This window comes from Monodelphis domestica, chromosome 3 (assembly GCF_027887165.1).
Source record: "Monodelphis domestica isolate mMonDom1 chromosome 3, mMonDom1.pri, whole genome shotgun sequence".
Lineage (NCBI taxonomy): Eukaryota > Metazoa > Chordata > Mammalia > Didelphimorphia > Didelphidae > Monodelphis > Monodelphis domestica.
In genome coordinates, this window is record NC_077229.1 from 179,035,375 (window position 1) to 179,057,458 (window position 22,084).

At 36.0% G+C, this 22,084-nt stretch overlaps 1 protein-coding gene across 9 annotated transcripts in view; it reads right to left on the reverse strand.

Moving 5' to 3' along the window:
* TMEM67 (transmembrane protein 67) overlaps positions 1-22,084 on the reverse strand; it is a 148,005-nt gene that overhangs the window by 60,073 nt on the left and 65,848 nt on the right. For 6 of the 9 annotated variants that reach the window (XM_007488109.3, XM_056823318.1, XM_056823321.1 and 3 more), the window contains exons 14-20: positions 19,278-19,383; positions 14,433-14,489; positions 14,245-14,343; positions 11,673-11,771; positions 11,345-11,431; positions 2,378-2,477; positions 2,157-2,299 (exon numbers count right to left, since the gene is read on the reverse strand). In XM_007488109.3, the coding sequence (XP_007488171.2) occupies positions 2,157-2,299; positions 2,378-2,477; positions 11,345-11,431; positions 11,673-11,771; positions 14,245-14,343; positions 14,433-14,489; positions 19,278-19,383 (691 nt within the window). The remainder of the gene's footprint in view (positions 1-2,156; positions 2,300-2,377; positions 2,478-11,344; positions 11,432-11,672; positions 11,772-14,244; positions 14,344-14,432; positions 14,490-19,277; positions 19,384-22,084) is intronic. The other 3 variants (XM_016431818.2, XM_016431819.2, XM_007488110.3) reach the window with 3 other exon arrangements.

Genomic DNA, 22,084 nt, shown 5'->3' on the forward strand with positions numbered 1-22,084 from the left:
GTAGAAAGATATTATTAATACTGTTTTTATTCCTCACACCTAATACCATTCTTGTGTGCTAAGGCACAAATATAATGGGTATAAACATGTACTTTTATCCTTTCAGAGAATCATAACATAGTTAAAACTACCCATCATAAGAATAAACAAAGTTATGCATTTAAAAAATAAATTTCAAGTAAATTTAGATGATGAATTTGTGACTTTTCTTATTCAAGAATAATTTCTTCAAGAGTCAGGCAATGCTAGATGTGACAAAAGTCAAAGAACATCATAAAAAATAAAAATCATGGGGCAGCTAGGTGGCTCAATAGATTGAGAGGCAAGCCTAGAAATGGGAGGTCCTAAGTTCAAATCTGGCCTCAGACCCTTCCTAGCTGTGTGAACCTAGGCAAGTCATGTAATCCTTACTGGCTAGCCCATACCCCTCTTTTGCCCTAGAAACAATATATAGTATTGATTCTAAGACGGAAGGTAAGGGTTTTTTAAAAGAATAATAATAAAATAAAAATTAAATTACATTTAAAAATAAATCAATAAAAATGACTACATATTAGCTGATAGGAAAGAATCTATGATGACAATTTCAGAACTGGCTCTCTATGAACAGTCCAATTGTTGACTGGTTAGTGCAAAGATAAAAGAAAATACAGATTGGAAGGAAGAATAAAGTTTAAAAAAAAAACACTACATGCCATCAAGGCAACATCAACTTGATCCATTTAAACAAAATGTTGACTTTGAAATGCACTCTTAGAGTTGTGAATTGGTCTAACCATTGGCCATTAGGAGATAAGAATGTAATCATGGCTTACGAGAGAGATAGGGAGTTCTTGATGAGGGTTTTCTTACACCTTACAAGAGAGATAGGGAGTTCTTGATGAGGGTTTTCTTACACCAATGTAATCAGCACCTTCTCTACAACTTATGGTCTTGAAAAGCCACCTATTAAGTTAAGTGTCTTTCCCAGGGTCATACAGCCAGTATGTGTCATGGGTGGGGTCTGAACCCAGGTCTTATTGACTCTGAGGTCAATTCTCTCCAATAAGGCATGGAAAACAATATAAAGCTAGATTTAAAAGTCATAGCACTACTTGTTAAATACAATTGATGCCGCTAATTATAAGAACTAACATTTATATAGTGTTTACTGTGTGCCAAGAAATGTCATAGATGCTATTATTATCCTCATTTTATAGATGAAGAAACTGAAGTTGGTATTAAGTAATTTGCCCAGAATCCTAGAGCTAGTGTCTGAGGCTGGACTTGAACTTAGGTCTTCCTGACTCAAGGTCTAGGGCTCTCCCAATTATATTACCCTTAGAATTCTAAGATTCTAAGGACTTGAAGACAAAAAGAAAAGACACATATGCAAAAAAAAAATTTAAAGGAACACTTTTTGGTATAGCCAAAAAAAAAATGAAAACACAGTGAGTGTTCATTGACTGAGGTATACTCAGTACTGGAAAGGCTGCCCAGTGCTATAGCATTCTTTGAAGAAAGCTAAGTTTCTAGAAAAAGGCTAAGAAGATGATGAAGGAAGATCTGTTCATAAGAATGGAAGTGGAAGGCATGACCTCAGAAGAGGTAGGACTGAGGTGGACAGGGACCTTGGAATAAGACATGGTAGCAGAGGAGGTAGGTGACTCAGTGGATAGAGAGCCAGGCCTGGAGATGGGTTCCAATATGGCCTCGGACACTTCCTAGCTGTGTGACGCTGGACAAGTCACTTAACTCCCCCCCCACCCCAATTGCCTAGCCCTTACCACTCTTCTACCTTTGAACTGAAATTCAGTATTGATTCTAAGACAGAAAGATAGTAAGAATGTTTTTTTAATGGTATCAAGTATGCTGCCAGCAGCATAAATGCTGCTGACAACTATATGCCACAAAGTAATTAGAAGAGGAAGCAGTGGTCAGTTACTAATCATAGAACAGTGACAGAGAACCATATAACTGGAGCTCCTGTCCTCTCAGGGCTTTTAAATCCAAATAACAACATTTTTCCATTGTTTTATTCCATAGTTAAAGAGGACAATAACAACTACTAAGTGTTCTTTTAAATTTAAACCATTACCAATTATACACAACTCAATCAAACTAACATTAAGTACATCATAAAGCATGGTTTTTTATCAGTCACTCTATATAAATACCTCCAAAAAGAAGAGAACCGTGAGCACTTGAAAGAGGGGATTAATTTTTCTCACAGTCTGAATTTCATTCCACTCGTTTGCTACAAAATATGTCCTCCATATGCTCACAGGAACAGTAGCACTTCGTAGGCCACAATCACCAGCTTAGGAAAGATAAAACAAAGGATCAGGCCCAACTTTCTATATTCTGATGAGTTGGTACAAATGATTATTTACATTACCTTCAACAGCTTTAAGAACTTTGCCTTTCGGTCTCTCCCAGTCAATGAGAAAGATATCTATAGTAACCTGGCATACAAGCTTGTGCAAGAATTGCAGAGCCTGAGAGATAAAACATATACACAGACAAATTACTGAGATTAAAATGAACTTCTGTGGTGTCCCTGATTAAGGGAACTCTCCATGAAGAAACTCTCCCGCTACCAATACAAGTGGATTTAAGCTGCTCTCTAATTTATATTAGAAGAGATGGCAGGGGCACTGAGCACATTTTTGGGGGCCAATGAGAATTTTCTAGGTCAGGGATGTCAAACCATCTACAATACTACACAGTGCCAGGAGATTAAAATGTAATTAGGAAATATTTAACAAAATAAATATAAATACAATAGATATTTCTATGATAATATGTGACAAAAATGACTGTTTTGACACAACTGATCTAGGCAATGTCAGAGATGGAATTTGAATTCTCCTGTGCTGCATAATGGCAAGGCCAACTCCTGAACTACCCATACACTTTTCTTCTCTAGAAAAAAATTAATTCCATTTTTTGATAAAGTGAAAATGTTATAATTACATATAACAATCACAGGTGATTTTTAACAAAATTGCATTCTAGGAACTTCATAAAGCTGGAAATTAATTAAAGCTTATATTTAGTAATATAATGACTGATTTTTTTCCTCTTCCTATCTTAAAGAGTGAAAGGATAGAGGAGCCTTATCTGTCACTTGACATATAAAAGTCAAAGCCACTGGCATAGTTCTGTATGTGACCAGGGATGCAGTTTAAAATAGGGATACATAAGAATGAGTTTTGGACACTTAACAGCAGTTAATCATTCCATTCTCAAAGAAGACGAAAAGGGAAATTCTTTGTTCAGTAATTTTGTTGAATTGAATGGAATTTGTTGCTATTAAAAACACTAGTTAAGTTGAATAGATTCTTCATCCATTTCCACCAAAACTGATTCATGTCCAAGCCATGTGACTCATAAACCATCTTTCTTCATTCCAACTTGTTCAGGTTTGTCAACAAAACAGGACCTAAGTACTGGAAGTTCTTTGTCCAGTTCCTCTTTACAATGTGGAATTTTGCTGTTATCTTTTCCCATTATTGTCCATTTCAGAACACTTGGAAGAGATGGATGTTTCCATGTTAGCCAAAGGTTGATGTATCTTCCATCCTTTCCTTTCTGTGACTTAGTTACAGATTCCTCTAACCTATAGTCTAGTCTGAAACTTTTTCTGAATGATTTCTCAGCATCATTTCTGCTAACTGGTTGATTCCTTACATGTTCCCATTTCTTCAGAGAAGCAGCTATTACTTGTTCTAAAATTCTGGCTTTCATTTTGCTTTTCTTCCATATCGTTTATTGAAGATCTTTAACAATTTGGAATCAGGATTGTGAAGCTGTGATTTCCCTGAAGCGGTCACTCCCTTCCACAAGTACAAATCACAACCCATCCATGCCTTTTTCACCAACCCCCTAGCTCCATTCACTTGCTTCTCATTTCCATTCCATGGGTTACTTTCTCTATCATTGTTATTATTACTGTTGTTATAATGGAGAACCCTGATCAGTAAACATAATCCCCCTAACCACAGCAGTACTTCTGTTACTAAATCAGCATACATCTCCAATTATGCTTTTTACAGCACACATATATGGAGATTTGGGTCTTGCTCGCTCTACTTTTTGAAGGAGTTTTGTTTTTTAAATATGGATATAATATGCCCTAGTTGAATTAGGAGGGAGGAAGTACAGAATGAAGTAAAGGGAGGGAAATGAGAAAGCATAATCAGTGAAAACTCTGTTGTTTCTAAAAGTCATGTCTTTCATTAAGCACAAACATATATGACTGGCTACATGGAAATTGATGTTTTTACATAATTCATATTTATGTCTTGATAAAGTATATTAAAAAACTATTATCTTTCATTTAGATTTGATCCTGTCTATACATCAATCTGCCTATAAAAAAACATCACTTGTCTAAATTCTCCTTTTCATTGATCTTTGTAGTAAATCCTAAAAATATCAATAAGGTTAACTAAAAAAAACTTAGTAATGTTAGGGGAACGGCTACATGGCTCAGTGGATTGAGAGCCAGGTATAGAGAAAGGAAGACTTGGGTTCAAATCTGGCCTGAGATACTTCCTAACTGTGTGACCCTAGGCAGGTCACTTAACCCATAGCTATTGCCTACCCCTTACCACTTCTGCCTTGGAACCAACACACAGTATTGAAAGGTAAGGATTTAAAAAATAACAATAATTACCTTGTTAGATCAAATAACTTGCAAATAGACTTTTTTCATTATAAGCAAGTTACTATAATATATACATGTAATATTTTCTGCTATAGTCTTACCTAAATAAAATTTCTACATGCAACATTTCTAGAACAGTATATTTTATGCCAAATGTTCTGTACTTCAGGGAGTAGCCAGTTAGTCAATAAGCTGACAAATCTGCATGTATGTATAGAAGCACTGTGACCTGGCTGCAGAGCATTGAATGGCTGAATTCAAGTCCTGCCTGGCTCTACCACTGATTTGATTTGACTTTTGGGGGTAACTTCAAATAAGTCACCTATGCCTCACTGTCCTCTAATATGTAGATAAAACTTATTCCTTACCTTCCAGGCATACTATGAGGAATAAATATTATAAAGTGATATTAAAAATACTTTGAAAACCTACAAGAGAAAATTATTATTTAAGGTATTTTGGTGTCTAAGCAATGGCGCCTAGACCAATGCTTCTGAAAAAGTACCTTGCCAAATTTTTAACATCCATATCAGGAAATGAAAAATTGAGGGTGACCACACTCATTGTATATTTCAAGAGTAACAGCCCATATATAACCATTGGTTTATTATTATTATTGCTGTAGTAAACTGTATTTTATTTTTGCCTACAAAGATGCAAAGAGGACTATATAATACTTTGACACCAATAACAAAGTTATCAACATTTCTTGTAACAAATTTTCCAGAGACAAAAGTGTACAAGTAGGAACAGCTTCAATACAAAGTAAAATTGTATAGGAAGACAGGAATAAAAACAAGGTAATTTTACAATGGAAGTGCTGAGACCCTACCTACACACTCCAGTAACCCTTGATGCCTAATAGAATGCATCATCTTGTTAGCCACTTTCCTGATATTATATAAAGTTTAAAGATTACAAATGAAGTCTGCCTACCATTTAAATGCACATTATTTCAAATCTCTATTCCATAAGTCACCTGAATATTGTTTTATTATTTATAATAGCACCTTCTAAAACATCTCCAAGCACTTAGAACAGTCTAATAATCACCCTCTTTAAACTCATGTAATTCAGACTTCCTTGTGAAATTTTTGTTACTGTGTTTTAATTGTTCTCATTTTTAAGACTTAATGATATTGTCTTTTTAGTCATTAAAATGTGGAGAATTCTATTCTTAAGTTCATAATGAATCACTTTCAATCAATAACCAATGAATAACCAGAATATCTCTAAATCTTTTAGCATTCTTTTCCATTCTAATATTTGTCTTTTACCTTTGATACTTGGGAAGGCTTGCCATATGCGTGTTCAATGAAGAAAGTTTTCAAATTTTGAAGTGTGTAAAGGGTAAATGATAATAAATCAGTTATTTCACTTTATTCCTAAGTGGAATAATGAGAAATGTGCTTTTTGGGTTAAGAGTGACATCTACTTTTAATCTATCTATTATAAAGTCAAGTCATAATACTCTTTGGTTTGTTAGAAAACATACTAATCGCCACACAACTAAAACTAGACCTGAACAAATGGAAAAACATTAACTGCTCATGGATAGGACGAGCCAATATAATAAAAATGACCATCCTACCCAAATTTATTTATCTATTTAGTGCCATACCCATTGAACTACCAAAATACTTCTTCACTGATTTAGAAAAAACCATAACAAAGTTCATTTGGAAGAACAAAAGATCAAGGATATCCAGGGAAATAATGAAAAAAAAACACATACGATGGGGGCCTTGCAGTCCCTGACCTTAAACTATATTACAAAGCAGCAGTCATCAAAACAATTTGGTACTGGCTAAGAAACAGAAAGGAAGATCAGTGGAATAGACTGGGGGAAAGCGACCTCAGCAAGACAGTATACGATAAACCCAAAGATCCCAGCTTTTGGGACAAAAATCCACTATTCGACAAAAACTGCTGGGAAAATTGGAAGACAGTGTGGGAGAGACTAGGAATAGATCAACACCTCACACCCTACACCAAGATAAATTCAAAATGGGTGAGTGAATTAAACATAAAGAAGGAAACCATAAGTAAATTGGGTAAACACAGAATAGTATACATGTCAGACCTTTGGGAGGGGAAAGGCTTTAAAACCAAGCAAGATATAGAAAGAATCACAAAATGTAAAATAAATAATTTTGACTACATCAAACTAAAAAGCTTTTGTACAAACAAAACCAATATAACGAAAATCAGAAGGGAAACAACAAATTGGGAAAAAATCTTCATAGAAACCTCTGACAAAGGTTTAATTACTCATATTTATAATGAGCTAAATCAATTGTACAAAAAATCAAGCCATTCTCCAATTGATAAATGGGCAAGGGAAATGGATAGGCAGTTCTCAGATAAAGAAATCAAAACTATTAACAAGCACATGAAGAAGTGCTCTACATCTCTTATAATCAGAGAGATGCAAATCAAAACAACTCTGAGGTATCACCTCACACCTAGCAGATTGGCTAACATTACAGCAAAGGAAAGTAATGAATGCTGGAGGGGATGTGGCAAAGTAGGGACATTAATTCATTGCTGGTGGAGTTGTGAATTGATCCAACCATTCTGGAGGGCAATTTGGAACTATGCCCAAAGGGCGACAAAAGAATATCTACCCTTTGACCCAGCCATAGCACTGCTGGGTCTGTACCCCAAAGAGATAATGGACACAAAGACTTGTACAAAAATATTCATAGCTGCGCTCTTTGTGGTGGCCCAAAACTGGAAAACGAGGGGATGCCCATCAATTGGGGAATGGCTGAACAAACTGTGGTATATGTTGGTGATGGAGTACTATTGTGCTAAAAGGAATAATAAAGTGGAGAAGTTCCATGGAGACTGGAACAACCTCCAGGAAGTGATGCAGAGCGAGAGGAGCAGAACCAGGAGAACATTGTACACAGAGACTAATACACTGTGGTATAATCAAACGTAATGGACTTCTCCATTAGTGGCGGTGGAATGTCCCTGAACAACTTGCAGGGACCCAGGAGAAAAAAACACCATTCATAAGCAAAGGATAAACTATGGGAGTGGAAACACCGAGGAAAAGCAACTGCCTGAATACAGAGGTTGAGGGGACATGACAGAGGAGAGACTCTAAATGAACACTCTAATGCAAATACTATCAACAAAGCAATGGGTTCAAATCAAGAAAACATCTAATGCCCAGTGGACTTACGCGTCGGCTATGGGGGGTGGGGGGGAGGAAAAGAAAATGATCTATGTCTTTAACGAATAATGCTTGGAAATGATCAAATAAAATATATTAATAAAAAAAAATTTAAAAAAAAAAAAGAAAACATACTAATGAGTTTGGGTTTTTTGTAATTTCCTCTCCAAAGTAAAAGACTCCCTTTCTTCTCAAATATCATTCTTTATCTTCCTGAGAACTGTTCGTTCTAATAATTAGGGTAGAAATCCTACATAATAAAAAGCCACAGCATTATTCAAGATGTGTCATGATGTCACATGGCATATAATGTTTCAAATACAGCCAAGTAAACTTATCTCTTTCTGTAGCATATCCTTGTAAACTCCACTCCCTATTTCCATTAAGATATTTGGAGAACATCCTAATTTCAAGACAATACCTAGAATTGTAACAATCAGTTATTCCAGTTTATGAGTTTGGCAAAGGCAGGAAGAGAATGAATGAAATGGAATCGTGTCAGTCCTTGGTAAAGCATATTAAAAGCAAATGCCAGTTATACTGAGTGCACATATTGCTAGTATGTTTTCATTAATTGTGGAACATGCAAGAATATAGTTTTAAAATATAGTAAAGAAATGTGCCTTTAAAAAAAAGGAATGTAACAAGTGATTGAATCACTCATGTATAAACTAAAACTCTGGCCAGAATGTGTACATTACTATTCTCTCCCATCCGGAAGTCTATTTTTGACCTTATATAATACTTGTCTATGGTAAATGTACTGTTATTTTTAAGGTTTGATTTGTGTCAACTAACCTGAAAAACTCAAATTTGTTCTCTAATGGATTCTTGATTCTCTAGGTGAAGCATTCTTATATCTATGTAATATAAAAATAAATTTGAAGTATTCTTTGGACATCATAAGCACAAGGAGAAATAAAACGTATGCCTATCTTTTGGAAAAAAATAACAATGATAACAATAATAATGCCAGCATATATATAGTGCTTACTGGTTTGCCAAGCACTTTACAAATATAATAACAGCTGAGGCTCATCAAACTAAATGGAAATAGATGACTAAAATAATTAATCAGGAGATGAGCCAAACACAATGACCTAGGGCTGTCTGACTCAGTGAACTCTTTTCTTGTACATCTTCCATTGTTCCCCTGAGACTCTAAATCTGGAGTGGGCTTTAGATTTGTAAGACTTTCTCTGAGACAGACAAAAATGTCTCCAAAAATCAACTCTCCACTGGAGATGCCTTCCTTGTACTCCCAAGTTACTAGCTGATCTCTGATAGTTTTGAATGGAGTTCCATGTTGGCAAGTCTTATGTTCTGACACTGCCCATCCTTCACTAGACTCCTACTCCAAAGCCCCACTTCATCATAAAAGTGAAATCAAATTCTTCACCCTTCGGACTCACATCTGAGAAGAGACAGATAGGACAAGACACCAACCAATACACAGCATCTTATTTGCTAACAATTCTCCCCTTTATCTTGTCATGTGAATCTAGGTCTGGGGAGGTTGAGGGGAACGAATTATTATTATTTTAGATGATATTTACAGGATTAATAATAATAGCTCAAGAGACTTTCCAAATATTTTGGTACATTATCTCATTTGAGTAATGTTTCCATCCACAAGTTGCCTAACTCTGTGATACCAGGTGCGTATACTTTACTATTCTTTTGAGTAGTTAAATTCAATTCAATTCAACAAGTATTTATTAATCATCTACTAAATTCAAAACACTAAGGGATATACCAAGAAAAATAAGACATAGTCCTAGCCCTAAAGGAGCGTGAAACCAAGTTGTGGGTTTAAGGTATTTGTAGAGATAAGAGGCAGCTAGATGGATCAGTGGATAGAGTTCTGGGCCAGGAGTCAGAAAGACTTGAGTTCAAAATGGGTAAATCACTTAACTTCTGTTTGAAGAGGCAATGGCAAACCACTCCAATATCTTAGCTTGCTGATTGATATGTAGATTTGGGAGCCATCTATATATGGCTGAACTCATGAGAACTGATAAAGCATCTAATGAGAACCGTCTATAGAGAAGAGCCCCAACAGGCCCTCATTCATAGGGGTGAGGGAGAAGGTGGGGACTAGATGATGATCTTGGAAAGAGACCTTAGAAGGTCTTACACAGGTAAGAGGAAAATTAGGAAAGGGTAGAGTCACAAAAGCCAAGGGAAGTCAGAGCGTCTGGAAGGAGGGGTGATCAAATTTCAAATGAAACAAAGAAGTCATGAGAAAGGACTTTTCTTATTCACAAGACTAGGAGGTAAGCCAGACTTCCCACTTTTTGATGGATGTGTGGTAGACTAGAATTGTGGAACAATCAGCACTGGTCAACATGAAGATCTATTAGGCATGACTATACTTCATTGCAAAGAAGGGCTCTATAGCAGAGGATAAGGTGAGAATAATTGGGGAAATGACAGTGATGTTTTTAAAAGGCACATATAAAAATTTATTATTTTTTTAAAATGGTGAGTGAGAAATGAGTAATACTGGATTACTTCCTGCTTTGAAAAAGGGAGAAAGCCAAACAAAGAAAGTAGATTAGGTGAGAAGTTAGCACCTGAAATACCCAAAAGGATTGCCAGCAAGAATATGTCATTGAGAACTAAGAAAATGAATTTTGTAGATTTTACATTTTAGCCTGGTCCTGACTTTATCTTTAATTGGACATGGTCATGGTGCCTATAGGTGCTGGTATCATATTTGGCTAAGGATGCAAGCAAATATCATACCTCAATGATACTTTTGATTATTTTATGTGAGTTTTTTAACAAGAGAGTTCACCTTAAAGAAGTTTTATTCCAAAAGGATTCACGAATGAAAGTGTAGGACATGACAATCAGCATGCTACAACTATATCCATTTGAACCATTATTGTGGTTTCTTTAAAAAATTATTTAAATCATTTTTGTAGAAGAATCTTTCTACCTCTGACAAATGAAAGCAACTGTTCCCTTTAAAGATTTTGGGTTTAAAGATAGTTATTAATTTAGTGAAGAAGGGCATTGTGGGTTAATGGATAATGAGTTAAGTCAAGAAGATTCAGACAGTTCTCCAATACTATTAGCTATAGAGAAGATGCTGACCTGCATTAGGAGAGAGTTTCCTCACATGGGAGCTCCCCATAGTAAGGAAATCAATGTCCATCCATATAATTTTCTCTACTACCACATAATAATCAGTCCCTTTACCTATTAGACACGTTGTTCTTGGAAAGCTTATCTTTAAAAAGGCCACATGTCAAGGGCACTATAAAGCCAGCTTCTGGGTCAGAAAAATCTCAAGTCCAGTCCCACCCATGACACACCTGCTGTGGGATCTTAGGCAAGGCCTTTAATTTCTCAGCATCCTAGAAAACTCACTAGGACAAGCAGTGACATTGTTCTTAAAGAGCTGTAATGACAGAGGGATCTGCTCTACTCCACAAGGACTTTCCTAAACTAATGAAATTATAGGTCTGTATCTTGCCAAAAAATTTGCTTTTAAAACTTACCTTTAAGGCAAAAGCACACCCCACATATGTGACAAAGCTTTCTTCTTGACCTAGCACTGGTAACAAAACAGAGACAGCCTTCTGTGCCTGAAAGGAAAATTTCCAGACTAAATAGTACGTTCTTAACCCACTTTGACACTCAGTATAACAACATGTTCAGAACAACTGAAAAGGAAGGGAATAAATGATATATTCACTAAATGCAGCAAACAATAAATACTCTGAGCAGACATGAACCAAAGAAATAAAAAGAATCATTTATAAATACTAAGGAACAAAGTTACTCTGGTAACAGGCTGATTAAGTATGATGTAAAAATCTTACTTACTTTGAAAAAAATAAGCCAATAAAGACCTGTTCCCACAGTGATGATTAAGAAAACATTTGCTAGATCTCCAGCATAGTACACCAAGAACTTCATAATGGTCTGTAATTATTAAAAAAAAATACTGCTATTAAGAATATTAAATGAAATTTAAGGAAATTTAATCCAATCATACTGTCATTTTGAGAAGTATTCTGTATGTTTATACTTATGCCCATCTGCCTTACATACATCCCTTAATTAAATTTAACAAATATTTACTAAATACCTACTATGTACAATGCACCAAAGATACAAAGACAGAAATAAAACAGCCCCTTGTCCTCAAGGAGTTTATATTCCACTGGGATAGATGGGCTGAAATGAACAATATGTAAATGGATAACTGAAAATACAGTTAAGTACAAGGTAAATTCTAGATAGCTTTGTTAAGAAGCTAACCATGAGGAAGAAGCAGAAAAGGCCTCTTCTACAAGATGCAACAACCTTAGTTGAATATTCCTAGAGATAAAAGTGAGGAGCAAAAGTTGGCAGCTGTAGGGGCAATCTGTACAAAAACAGCAAGAAGTAGGATATTCTCTCTGGGCAACATAGCCAATTTGGCTAGAACCCACAGATCATGAAGGGGAATAGCAGGAAATAGATCTAGTAATGTAGAAATGAACCAGATTATGGAGGGGGAGAGAGAGAGAGAGAAAGGGAAGAGGGAAGAAAAAAGGGAAGAGACAGAAAATCATAGAAAAGAGAGAATAAACAGAAGAAGAATACAGAAGAGGCAGAGGGAGAAAGAGAGAGGAAAAGGAAGATGTAGAAAGGAACGATATAAACATTATGTGCCAGGCCCTGTGCTAAGTGTTTTATAAATATTGTCTTCCTCATAACAGCCTTCAGGGGTAGTGGTGCTACCATTATCCCCAACTTATAAATGAGAAAACTGAGGCAAACATAGATTAAATGACTAGGTCACACAACTAGTAAGTGTCCAAGGCTAGATATGAACTCAGGTCTTCCTGACTTCAGGTCCAGAGTTCTCTCTACTGTACTATCTAACTGCCTCCAATAGCTAAAAAAGAGAAGAGGAAGCAGGGCATGAAAAAGAGAAAACAGAGGAGAAAGAAAAATGGAGAAGACAAAAGAGAAGTTTATATTCACCAAGTAGGAATAGCTGTTCTAGCCACACTGCTACTGGTACTCTCATTTCCCAGCAGCTGCTGAACGTTTTATTTCCCCTTTGTCTTTCCTATTTCCATTTAGGCTCCATTCTGTTCTCATCCTCCCTGCCCCCTCCCCCTACTCCCCAATCTTGTGAGAGTCCTAGGCCTAGGCAGAGAAACCACTGGTAGGAGCCTGGAGACAGAGAAGTCCCTATTTTGGGAAGCAGAGAAGTGGTGTGGGCAGGGAATATTGAATCTCTTTTCATGCTGTGAGGGTGCATCTGCAGATGATGCATCTCTAGCATCCTAAATTAAAAGTCTGATCACATTTTTTTTCCTTAAAAAATGTTCTATGCAGTAGGTAAGGTCTAGAGAACTATATTTGTTCCAATTATCATGGAAGCATACAATTACTGGCAAAGATTTTCCCTTTGCCATACTTCTACAACTTCATAGATGGTCTTTCAGAGCCACAGTGACTAAAACATCCATCCCCCTGCAATGAGCCTGGACATGCAAAGTTCCTCCACCCTTATTAGGCTAGTCCTCAGGAGACAGTCACATAGTTCTTCATGGGGCTTATATTCAAAGCCTTTCAGGGCTGCTAGGAAATTGAAAAGCTGACCCTCCAACACTGCAATGAGATTCCAGAGAAGAATCTTAGAGGAGGTGCACCTTTGCTTAAATAGACTCTCTGGGGGATGAGGGGGTGATTCTAAAATCAAATCACCCTTATACATGCTTCTATGAAAAAATTAATTCCAAGTTCAAAAAATACCAACTTAAAAAAAAAAACATTTCATTCATTAGCTGAAGACTTCTTGAATTTCTCATAATCTACCAGGTTATTTATTATATCCTTTCTTTCTATCCTATAAGCACTTTTGCTAATATAGGCTAGTTTAACATAAAGTAAAATACCTAGTCTCACTTCGCTTTCTATTTTCACCCCAATGGACGCTAGTTACAGTCCTGTAAAGGTCCAAACCAAGGTAATCCTGATAATAAAAGAACAAAATAATTACACTATCGGTAAATACTTGAGGTCTAAAGTAAAACTTACTGAAATCAGGAAGACTACCAATTTTGATTCAAATCCATTATAATAGAAACAAGATGTAAGTTAGTGTGAAAATCTTGCTTTCCATTTTCCAATAAGCATCCCAAGTCCCAATTCCTTGAGTCTCAAGTAACTCATTTTGTCATTTGTATATTCATTTTTTAAAAAAATTTAAATATGTACCCTGTGTACTATACTTTGAACTGGGGATATATAAAATAAGGCTCTCTGTCCTCAAAGAATTTGGAACTAGTTAAGTCATGTCTTCAGCTTCTTCTAGCTGTCTGGAAAAAAAATGACTATAAAAAAAGGTTTATATTGAAAAGAATATAACAATTTCTAAAATGACAAAGTTTCATACCTGCAAGTCAATCATAGGACTTCCTATGCGTCTCTTCCATCCTGCAGTCTTTAAAAGAGACCATAAAACTGCCAGCCCACCCAATACACCTAATGCAATCTAAAAAAAAAAATTATGATTTTTAGAACTTAATCTTTTACAAAACCCTACAAAAAACACCCAAGAATTTTGAAAAAATAATAACTCACATTAGTTTGAGTATGTGCTTCATCTTGATTCATTTCATATTTGACTGAGAAAGAAACCTGATATTAAAAAACACACACAAAATTAATTGAACTGATATGTAAAAAAGTTTTTGTCTCAATGATCTTCTAACATTAGAAAAACATATACTGTATATAGAGCATGAATATCAATAAATTTAATAACTAAAATGCTACTGTAGTTGGTATGTTGATAGTGGATTGAGCACTGAGCCTAGAGTCAGAAAGATCTGAATCTAAATGTGACTTCAGATATGTAATAACTGTGTAGACAAGCTGTTTAACCTCTAATTACTTCAGTTTCCTCTTCTATGAAATAGGGATAATAATAGCACCGCCCTCTTGGGGTTATTGTGAGGACAAAATGAAATAGAGTTTATAAAGTGCTTAGTACAATACCTGGCACACAGTAGGGGCTATATAAATGCTAGCTGTTAATATTATTATAATATCATCCATTAATAGATTATTCCCTAAGTGTGGCTTCCCGAACCCGCGAGAAGCCACAAGGTAGGAAGATAGAGGAAGGATAGAAGTTTTGGATGCCGCGAGGGGCGTATGGAGCCAAGTTAGAGATATGAGGTGGCAGAAATGAGTCAGAAAACCAGGCCTTATTAATTATAATGGAGCCACAGCAGAACCCCGATCAGTCTGGACCTCTTTCCAAAAGGCTAATCCCATCCAGTGATCCAAATTTAATACCACACAGGTCGGAGACATGATAGAGAAAAGAAAGTGCCCGGCCGAAGGCCAGGCCCCAGGTGAGAGAGATAGAGAAGGAAAGGAATTAAAGATGGAGCTTGGCCAGAGGCCAAGCTCCAGCAAGGACAGGCATCAGTGAGAGCTGAGATCCAAGAGCAGGGCAGAGATTGCTGTGGCTGCTTTTAATGTCTTTGATATGCAAATATACACGATAGATACATAGGGATGACTATCATTGGTTAACGACAAGGTATAGGTGTGGTTTCTCTTAGCCAGGTGAGCACAAAGAAACCTGTTTTCCCGCCTCACCTGGGGGAAGCTGGGGTCAAGAGTCAGAGGCTTTCCTAGCCATGCGCAAGACTGAGCATGCTCTCTTCTAAGCCACTCTGTACATACTAACTGCTTCCCTTGCCCATAGCTAGGGGTGGACTGCTACACTAAATACTTAGTTTATTCAGAATATCATATTATTCCCATATTTCCACTTATTAAAAGTCCTACCAATTCTTAGAAACTTGCCATAAATATCACTTTCTTATAACTATATTTAAACCTGGAATGATCATACTAGATCATTTAGCACAGTCCATTCATTTGAAATGGAATGAGGAAACAGGCCAAACTTTTTCAAAAACACAGATATGGCCATGACACACCCCTGCTCCATAAATCCCACCAGCTCAGTCTAGGATCAAATAAAAACAACTGTGTGACAATTAAAAACCTTCACAACCTGGTTCCCACCTACCTTTACAGCCATACTACACATTATTCCCCTTTCTTGTCTAGCCAAACTAACCTTCTTAATGCTTTTCAAATAAGATACAATTCCCATCTTAGTGCATGAGCTGTCCCTCTATCTCTTTTTTTTGTTTTGTTTTAAGATTTCCTATTTTACCAATTACATGTAATAACAAATTTCCACAGAAATTTTCTGAAGTTATAAGATCCAAATTGTCTTCCTCCTTCCTTTCCCTCCCCCTCTCAGAGATGATAAGCAATTTAACCGGGGTTATATATGGATTATCATGCAAAACATATGTCCAGGTTGTTTATTTTAGTAAAAGAATATTCATAAAAAACCAAAACCCCCAAATTAAAACACAAACTGAAATGAAAAAGTATATGTTTTTCATTCTGACTCCAACAGTTCTTTTTCTGAAGGTGGACAGCATTCTTTGTCTTAAGCCCCTCAAAATTATCCTGGATCAATGTATTGCTGAGAGTAGCTTTCATAATTGATCATTGTACAATATTGCTGTTACCTTGTACAATGCTCTCCTGGTTCTGCTTATTTCACTCGGCATCAGTTCATGTAGGTCTTTCCAGTTCTTTCTGAAATCATCCTGTTCATCATTCCTTATAGCACAATAGTATTCTATCATCATCATATACCACAATTTATTCAGTCATTCCCCAAATGACGGATATCCCCTCAATTTCCAATTCTTTGCCAGCACAAAAAGAGCTGCTATAAATATTTTTGTACAAGTAGGTTCTTTACCCCTTTTTTTATCTCTTTGGGACAGAGACCTAATAGTAATATTCCTTGATCAAAGGGTATGCACATTTTTATAGCCCTTTTGGGAAGTTCCAAATTGACTTCTCTATGCCTTTTGCATAGCTTGTCCTTCTCTGCTATTGCACAGGTGTCCTCATCTTGATCTCTTAGAATTCTTAGTATCCATTAAGCTTAGCTCAACAACTGTTTTATACAGGAACCCTTTCCTTGTCCCTCCAGTTGCAACTGACTCCCTAAGGCAATAAAGCATCCCTAAAGATTATTTTAAATATTCTTATATATCTTTTCCACAGATAGGATGTAGTAAGCTCCCTGAACTCAGGGATGATTTCTTTCCTGTATTGTTGCTTTCCTGTCCCCAGCATCTAGAATGGTACCTGGCAAACAGTAGATATTTAATCATAAATATGGCCAATACAGTCTCAGACATTCCTTAGATATGTGGCCCTAGGCAATTCACTTAACGTCCATTTGCTTAGCCTTTACCTCTCTTTCTGCCTTGGAACCAATACTTAGTATTAATTCTAAGATAAAAGGTAAGGGTTTAAAATAGTAATAATAATAATAAATATAGGTTGATTTACTAAAGGTCATACCATAAGAAGTGGCAGTCAAGATTTAAACTTGAGTTTTCCCTAGTCAATCACATCCCCCTAAACAGACATTTTCTTTCCCTCCTCAGAATTTTCTCAGATAATTTTAAGTACTTCTCAAACATTTATCATGATCTATCTCATCTACATTAATTTGTATTTCATGTCCCTTCCCTCTTACTAATTTGTATGCTTGAATGCTTGAAACAGCTTTCTTAAATTTATGGCTGATACACAGCATTCAAATGCACTAAATGAGAGAATCAGAAATCAGTATGGTATCAAAAAGTTGGAGCATGGGTCTAAGAATAAGGTCCTAAGAACTTGTCAAATGAAATTTAACAAGTGTATAGTACTACAACTGTTTGTTTTTTTAATTATTACAGAATTACTGACTAGGCAACATGAGTCATTAACAATTCACATGGAGGAAAGATTGAACTTGGATTTTTTCTGGGATTAACCACAAACTCAATATAAACCCTTAATGTGATAATGTTATTTTTTAAAGTTACTGAAAATTTAGGCTACTGTAATAGAAAAAGACTATTCAGATAAAGTTAGGAGATAGTATAGGTCTACTCTAGGCTAGAGAATCATTTGGGGTACTTTTTCCAGTTCTAAACAACATACACACACACACACAAACACACACGTGAAAAATTGTGTCCAGAGAAAGGCAAGTAGAAAGGAGAGAGTTCCTGAAATCATATCATGTGAAGAACAGTGAAAGGAATAATATTTCACATAGAAAGTATTCTAAATAAAAGAAACACTAGGGCAGGTGTAGCAGCCAACTACAAATATTTAAAGGGGCATCACAGAAAAACAGAAAAAGATATATTCTGAAAAGCTTCATAAGGCCCAATAAAGGCAAATGGATGGATCAAAGTTATAGGGACACAGATTTTGGTTCAATTAAAAAAAAAAGTACTAAAAATTAGAAGAATCCAAAAATGTAACACCCATTGACCCAAAAAGTGCCAAGCTCCCTGTAACTAGATATGTTTGAAGAGAAGCTAGATCATCCATGGAGGATGTAGCTTAAGCTGGAGTCACAAAATCACAGAATTAAAAGGAATTTTAGAAGTCATTTAACTCAACCTATATTTGAACAGGAATCCCCTTTATGGTATTTCTTAAAAGCCATCTAGTTTCCACTCTGGTACTGTTAAGGAGTTTTTCCTATTGACTCAAAATCTGCCACTGCAATTTCAAAGCAGTGTTACTAGTTTTGCTGATGAGAGTGGTTCCTTCTCATCCTGAATTTTTTATGATGGGACCTATAGCTTCTTGAAATCTTTCCCAAAATTAATGAATTAAGGACTTAAAAGTGAATGAACTTGGAAATCACTTAGTCCATCTGGTTCATTTTTTGATAAAGAAGCAGCAATTCAGAGATATACTGCATCTTTTCCCTATACCCCAACTCCAGGGATAGGCTTTTAAACCAAAAAATTAATCACTCCTCTTTCCAGCTTCTTCCTCAATGAGAATGTGAACTTAAAAGAAAGGAAAGAAAATGAGTAAGTAACAAGAAAAAAGGTAGAGAAAGGAGAATGAAGGAAGGAAGAAAGAATACTATACTTCAGATTACTTGTGTTCTAGCCTAAAAGACTATTGCAGAACAGTGGAATAACACAAATAAGTTACAGAGGACCAAAGACAGGAAATAGCACTCCTTTCCACAAGTACAACGAATAGCATAGCTTACTTCTATTTATGCCTATTTGAACTTGAAAAAGATTTGTTAATTTTTCTACCATAATAATAATATTATATAGCACTTTAAGGTTTGCAAAGCACTTTACAACTATCACCTCACAACAACTCTGGTACTATTATTACTCCTGTTTTATAGATGAGGTCATTGAGATTGAGAGGTTATCTTATCCAGCATCATATAGTTTCTGAGGCTAGATCTGAACTCGTCTTCCTGATTCCAAATCTAGCATCTGTCCACTGTGACATCTAGAAATACATTTGCTAGGACTGAAGTGAAGAACTTACCATCACAGACTGGCTATCCGGATTCTGGATCTCAACATCCTGGTAGGCAACAGTAATTAGAGGGGGATAAATGTTTCCACTTTCAGTATTGGGTACAAGGCAAATACTGTTTAAAAGAAAAAAAATTCTAATTGGTAAATGTCTAAGCAAACAAAAAAAATGATATCTCAAATGTTATATTATAATTGGCATTTGTTTTGCTATCTCTTAAATTCTGTTTTGTGAAATATTTAGGATTCAGTCATCACTACTTTTGCATCCATTAATGCAAAAGTGTCTCTGAGATGAAAAGTTAGAGATACTCCACAAGGTGACAAATATTCAACTTTGGCTTTTATGTACAGCTTAAGCAAACTCTAGAGATCTTTCCCCTGATGTCAAATGCAAGCCTTCCAAGCCTTCTCATTCTGTTCAACTTCTGTCCATGTTTTACCTAAAACTTTTCCAGAGGACTCTGTAGCATGCTCACATAAGAAAGAAATTATGGGGGGCCACTAGGTGGCTCAGTAAAGCAAGGCCTAGAAAACGGGTGATCCGGGGCTCCAATCTGGCCTCAGACACATCTTAGCTGTATGACTTTGGGCAAATCACTTAACCTCATTGCCCAGTCCTTCTGCCTTAGAACTAATGCATAGTACTGATTCTAAGACAAAAGGTAAGGGTTAAAAAAAAATTATGTATTCTGTGGTTAAACATTTTTTGGTTCTAACAAATTTTAACTATTGGTGATGTTCAAACAAACTGAATAATAAATACTGGAGATAATTAAGTATAAACATGTAAATCAATAAACAAGCATTTATTATCTTTATCAATGACTGGAGATACAAATACAAAGAATAAAATCATTCCTACTCCTGAGGAGTTTATGTTGAGAATTGGGGGAGACAACATGTACATGATAAAAATCATAAACAAAATTAAAACAAGGTAATTGAGAAGAAAGGGAACAAGTCATTGAAGGAAAGGCTTTTTCAGGATTCTATGAGGCAGAGGTCAGGAAGGAGGTGTTTTGCATCCAGAAGGACAGCCAGAATAATGGTAGGGAAAGGAAAGATGGAGATCTACCTGAAAAGATGTTTGGCTATAGAGTCAAGTATGAATAATATATAAGGAGGATGGAAAAATAAGCTTGGTCTAGATTGTTATGGACTTTAAAAGACAAAGAGAAGAGTTTGTATTCTATCTTAGAAGTGATAGGGAAATTAGGCAAACACAGAATAGTATACATGTCAGACCTTTGGGAAGGGAAAGACTTTAAAACCAAGCAAGACTTAGAAAGAGTCACAAAATGTGAAATAAATAATTTTGACTACATCAAATTAAAAAGCTTTTGTACAAACAAAACCAATGTAACTAAAATCAGAAGGGAAGCAACAAATTGGGAAATAATCTTCATAAAAACCTCTGACAAAGGTTTAATTACTCAAATTTACAAAGAGCTAAATCAATTGTACAAAAAAAATCAAGCCATTCTCCAATTGATAAATGGGCAAGGGACATGAATAGGCAGTTTTCAGATAAAGAAATCAAAAGTATTAATAAGCACATGAAAAAGTGTTCTAAATCTCTTATAATCAGAGAAATGCAAATCAAAACAACTCTGAGGTATCACCTCACACCTAGCAGATTGGCTAACATGACAGCAAAGGAAAGTAGTGAATGCTGGAGGGGATGTGGCAAAGTAGGGACATTAATGCATTGCTGGTGGGGTTTTGAATTGATCCAGCCATTCTGGAGGGCAATTTGGGGTACAAACCCAGCAGTGCTAAGGCTGGATCAAAGGGCAGACAGTCTTTTATCGCCCTTTGGGCATAGTTCCAAAGAGGTAATAAGGAAAAAGACTTGTACAAGAACATTCATAGCAGCACTCTTTGTGGTGGCCAAAAATTGGAAAATGAGGGGATGTCCTTCAATTGGAGAATGGCTGAACAAATTGTGGTACATGTTGGTGATGGAATAATATTGTGCTAAAAGGAATAATAAAGTGGAGGAATTCCATGGAGACTGGAACGACCTCCAGGAAGTGATGCAGAGCGAAAGGAGCAGAACCAGGAAAACATTGTACACAGAGACTGATACACTGTGGTACAATCGAATGTAATGGAATTCTCCATTAGTGTCAATGCAATGTCCCTGAACAATCTGCAGGGATCTAGGAGAAAAAACACTATCCACAAGCAGAGGACAAACTGTGGGAGTAAAAACACCGAGGAAAAGCAGCTGCTTGACTACAGGGGTTGAGGGGACATGTCTGAGGAGAGACTCTAAATGAACACTCTAATGCAAATACCAACAACATGGAAATGGGTTCAAATCAAGAACACATGTGAAACCCAGTGGAATTGCGAATCGGCTATGGGGGGGGTAGGGAGGAGAAAAAGAAAATGATCTTTGTCTCCAATGAATAATGTTTTGAAATAACCAAATAAAATATTGTTTAAAAAAAGAAGTGATAGGGAGCCACTGGAGTTTGAGTAGAGGAGTGACACAGTCAGATCTATACTTAAGAAGAACCATGTTAGCAGCTATGTGGAGGATGCATTAGTGTGAAGAAACAGTAATTACAAGCAAAAAGGCATAGTGCAGAAGGGTTAAACTGAAATAGAAACAGATTCCTGTTGATCTCATATTGACTTAGAAAACTACAAATTAGCATTATCTACATTGTATTGTACTTTTTATTTCTTTTGTTAGACATTTCCCAATTACATTTTAATCTAATTTTTGCTGTGCTCTGGAGTTGTGCTTGATACTTCTGGTATAATAGATAAAGCATTAGATTTGGCGTCAGGAAAAACATGGAT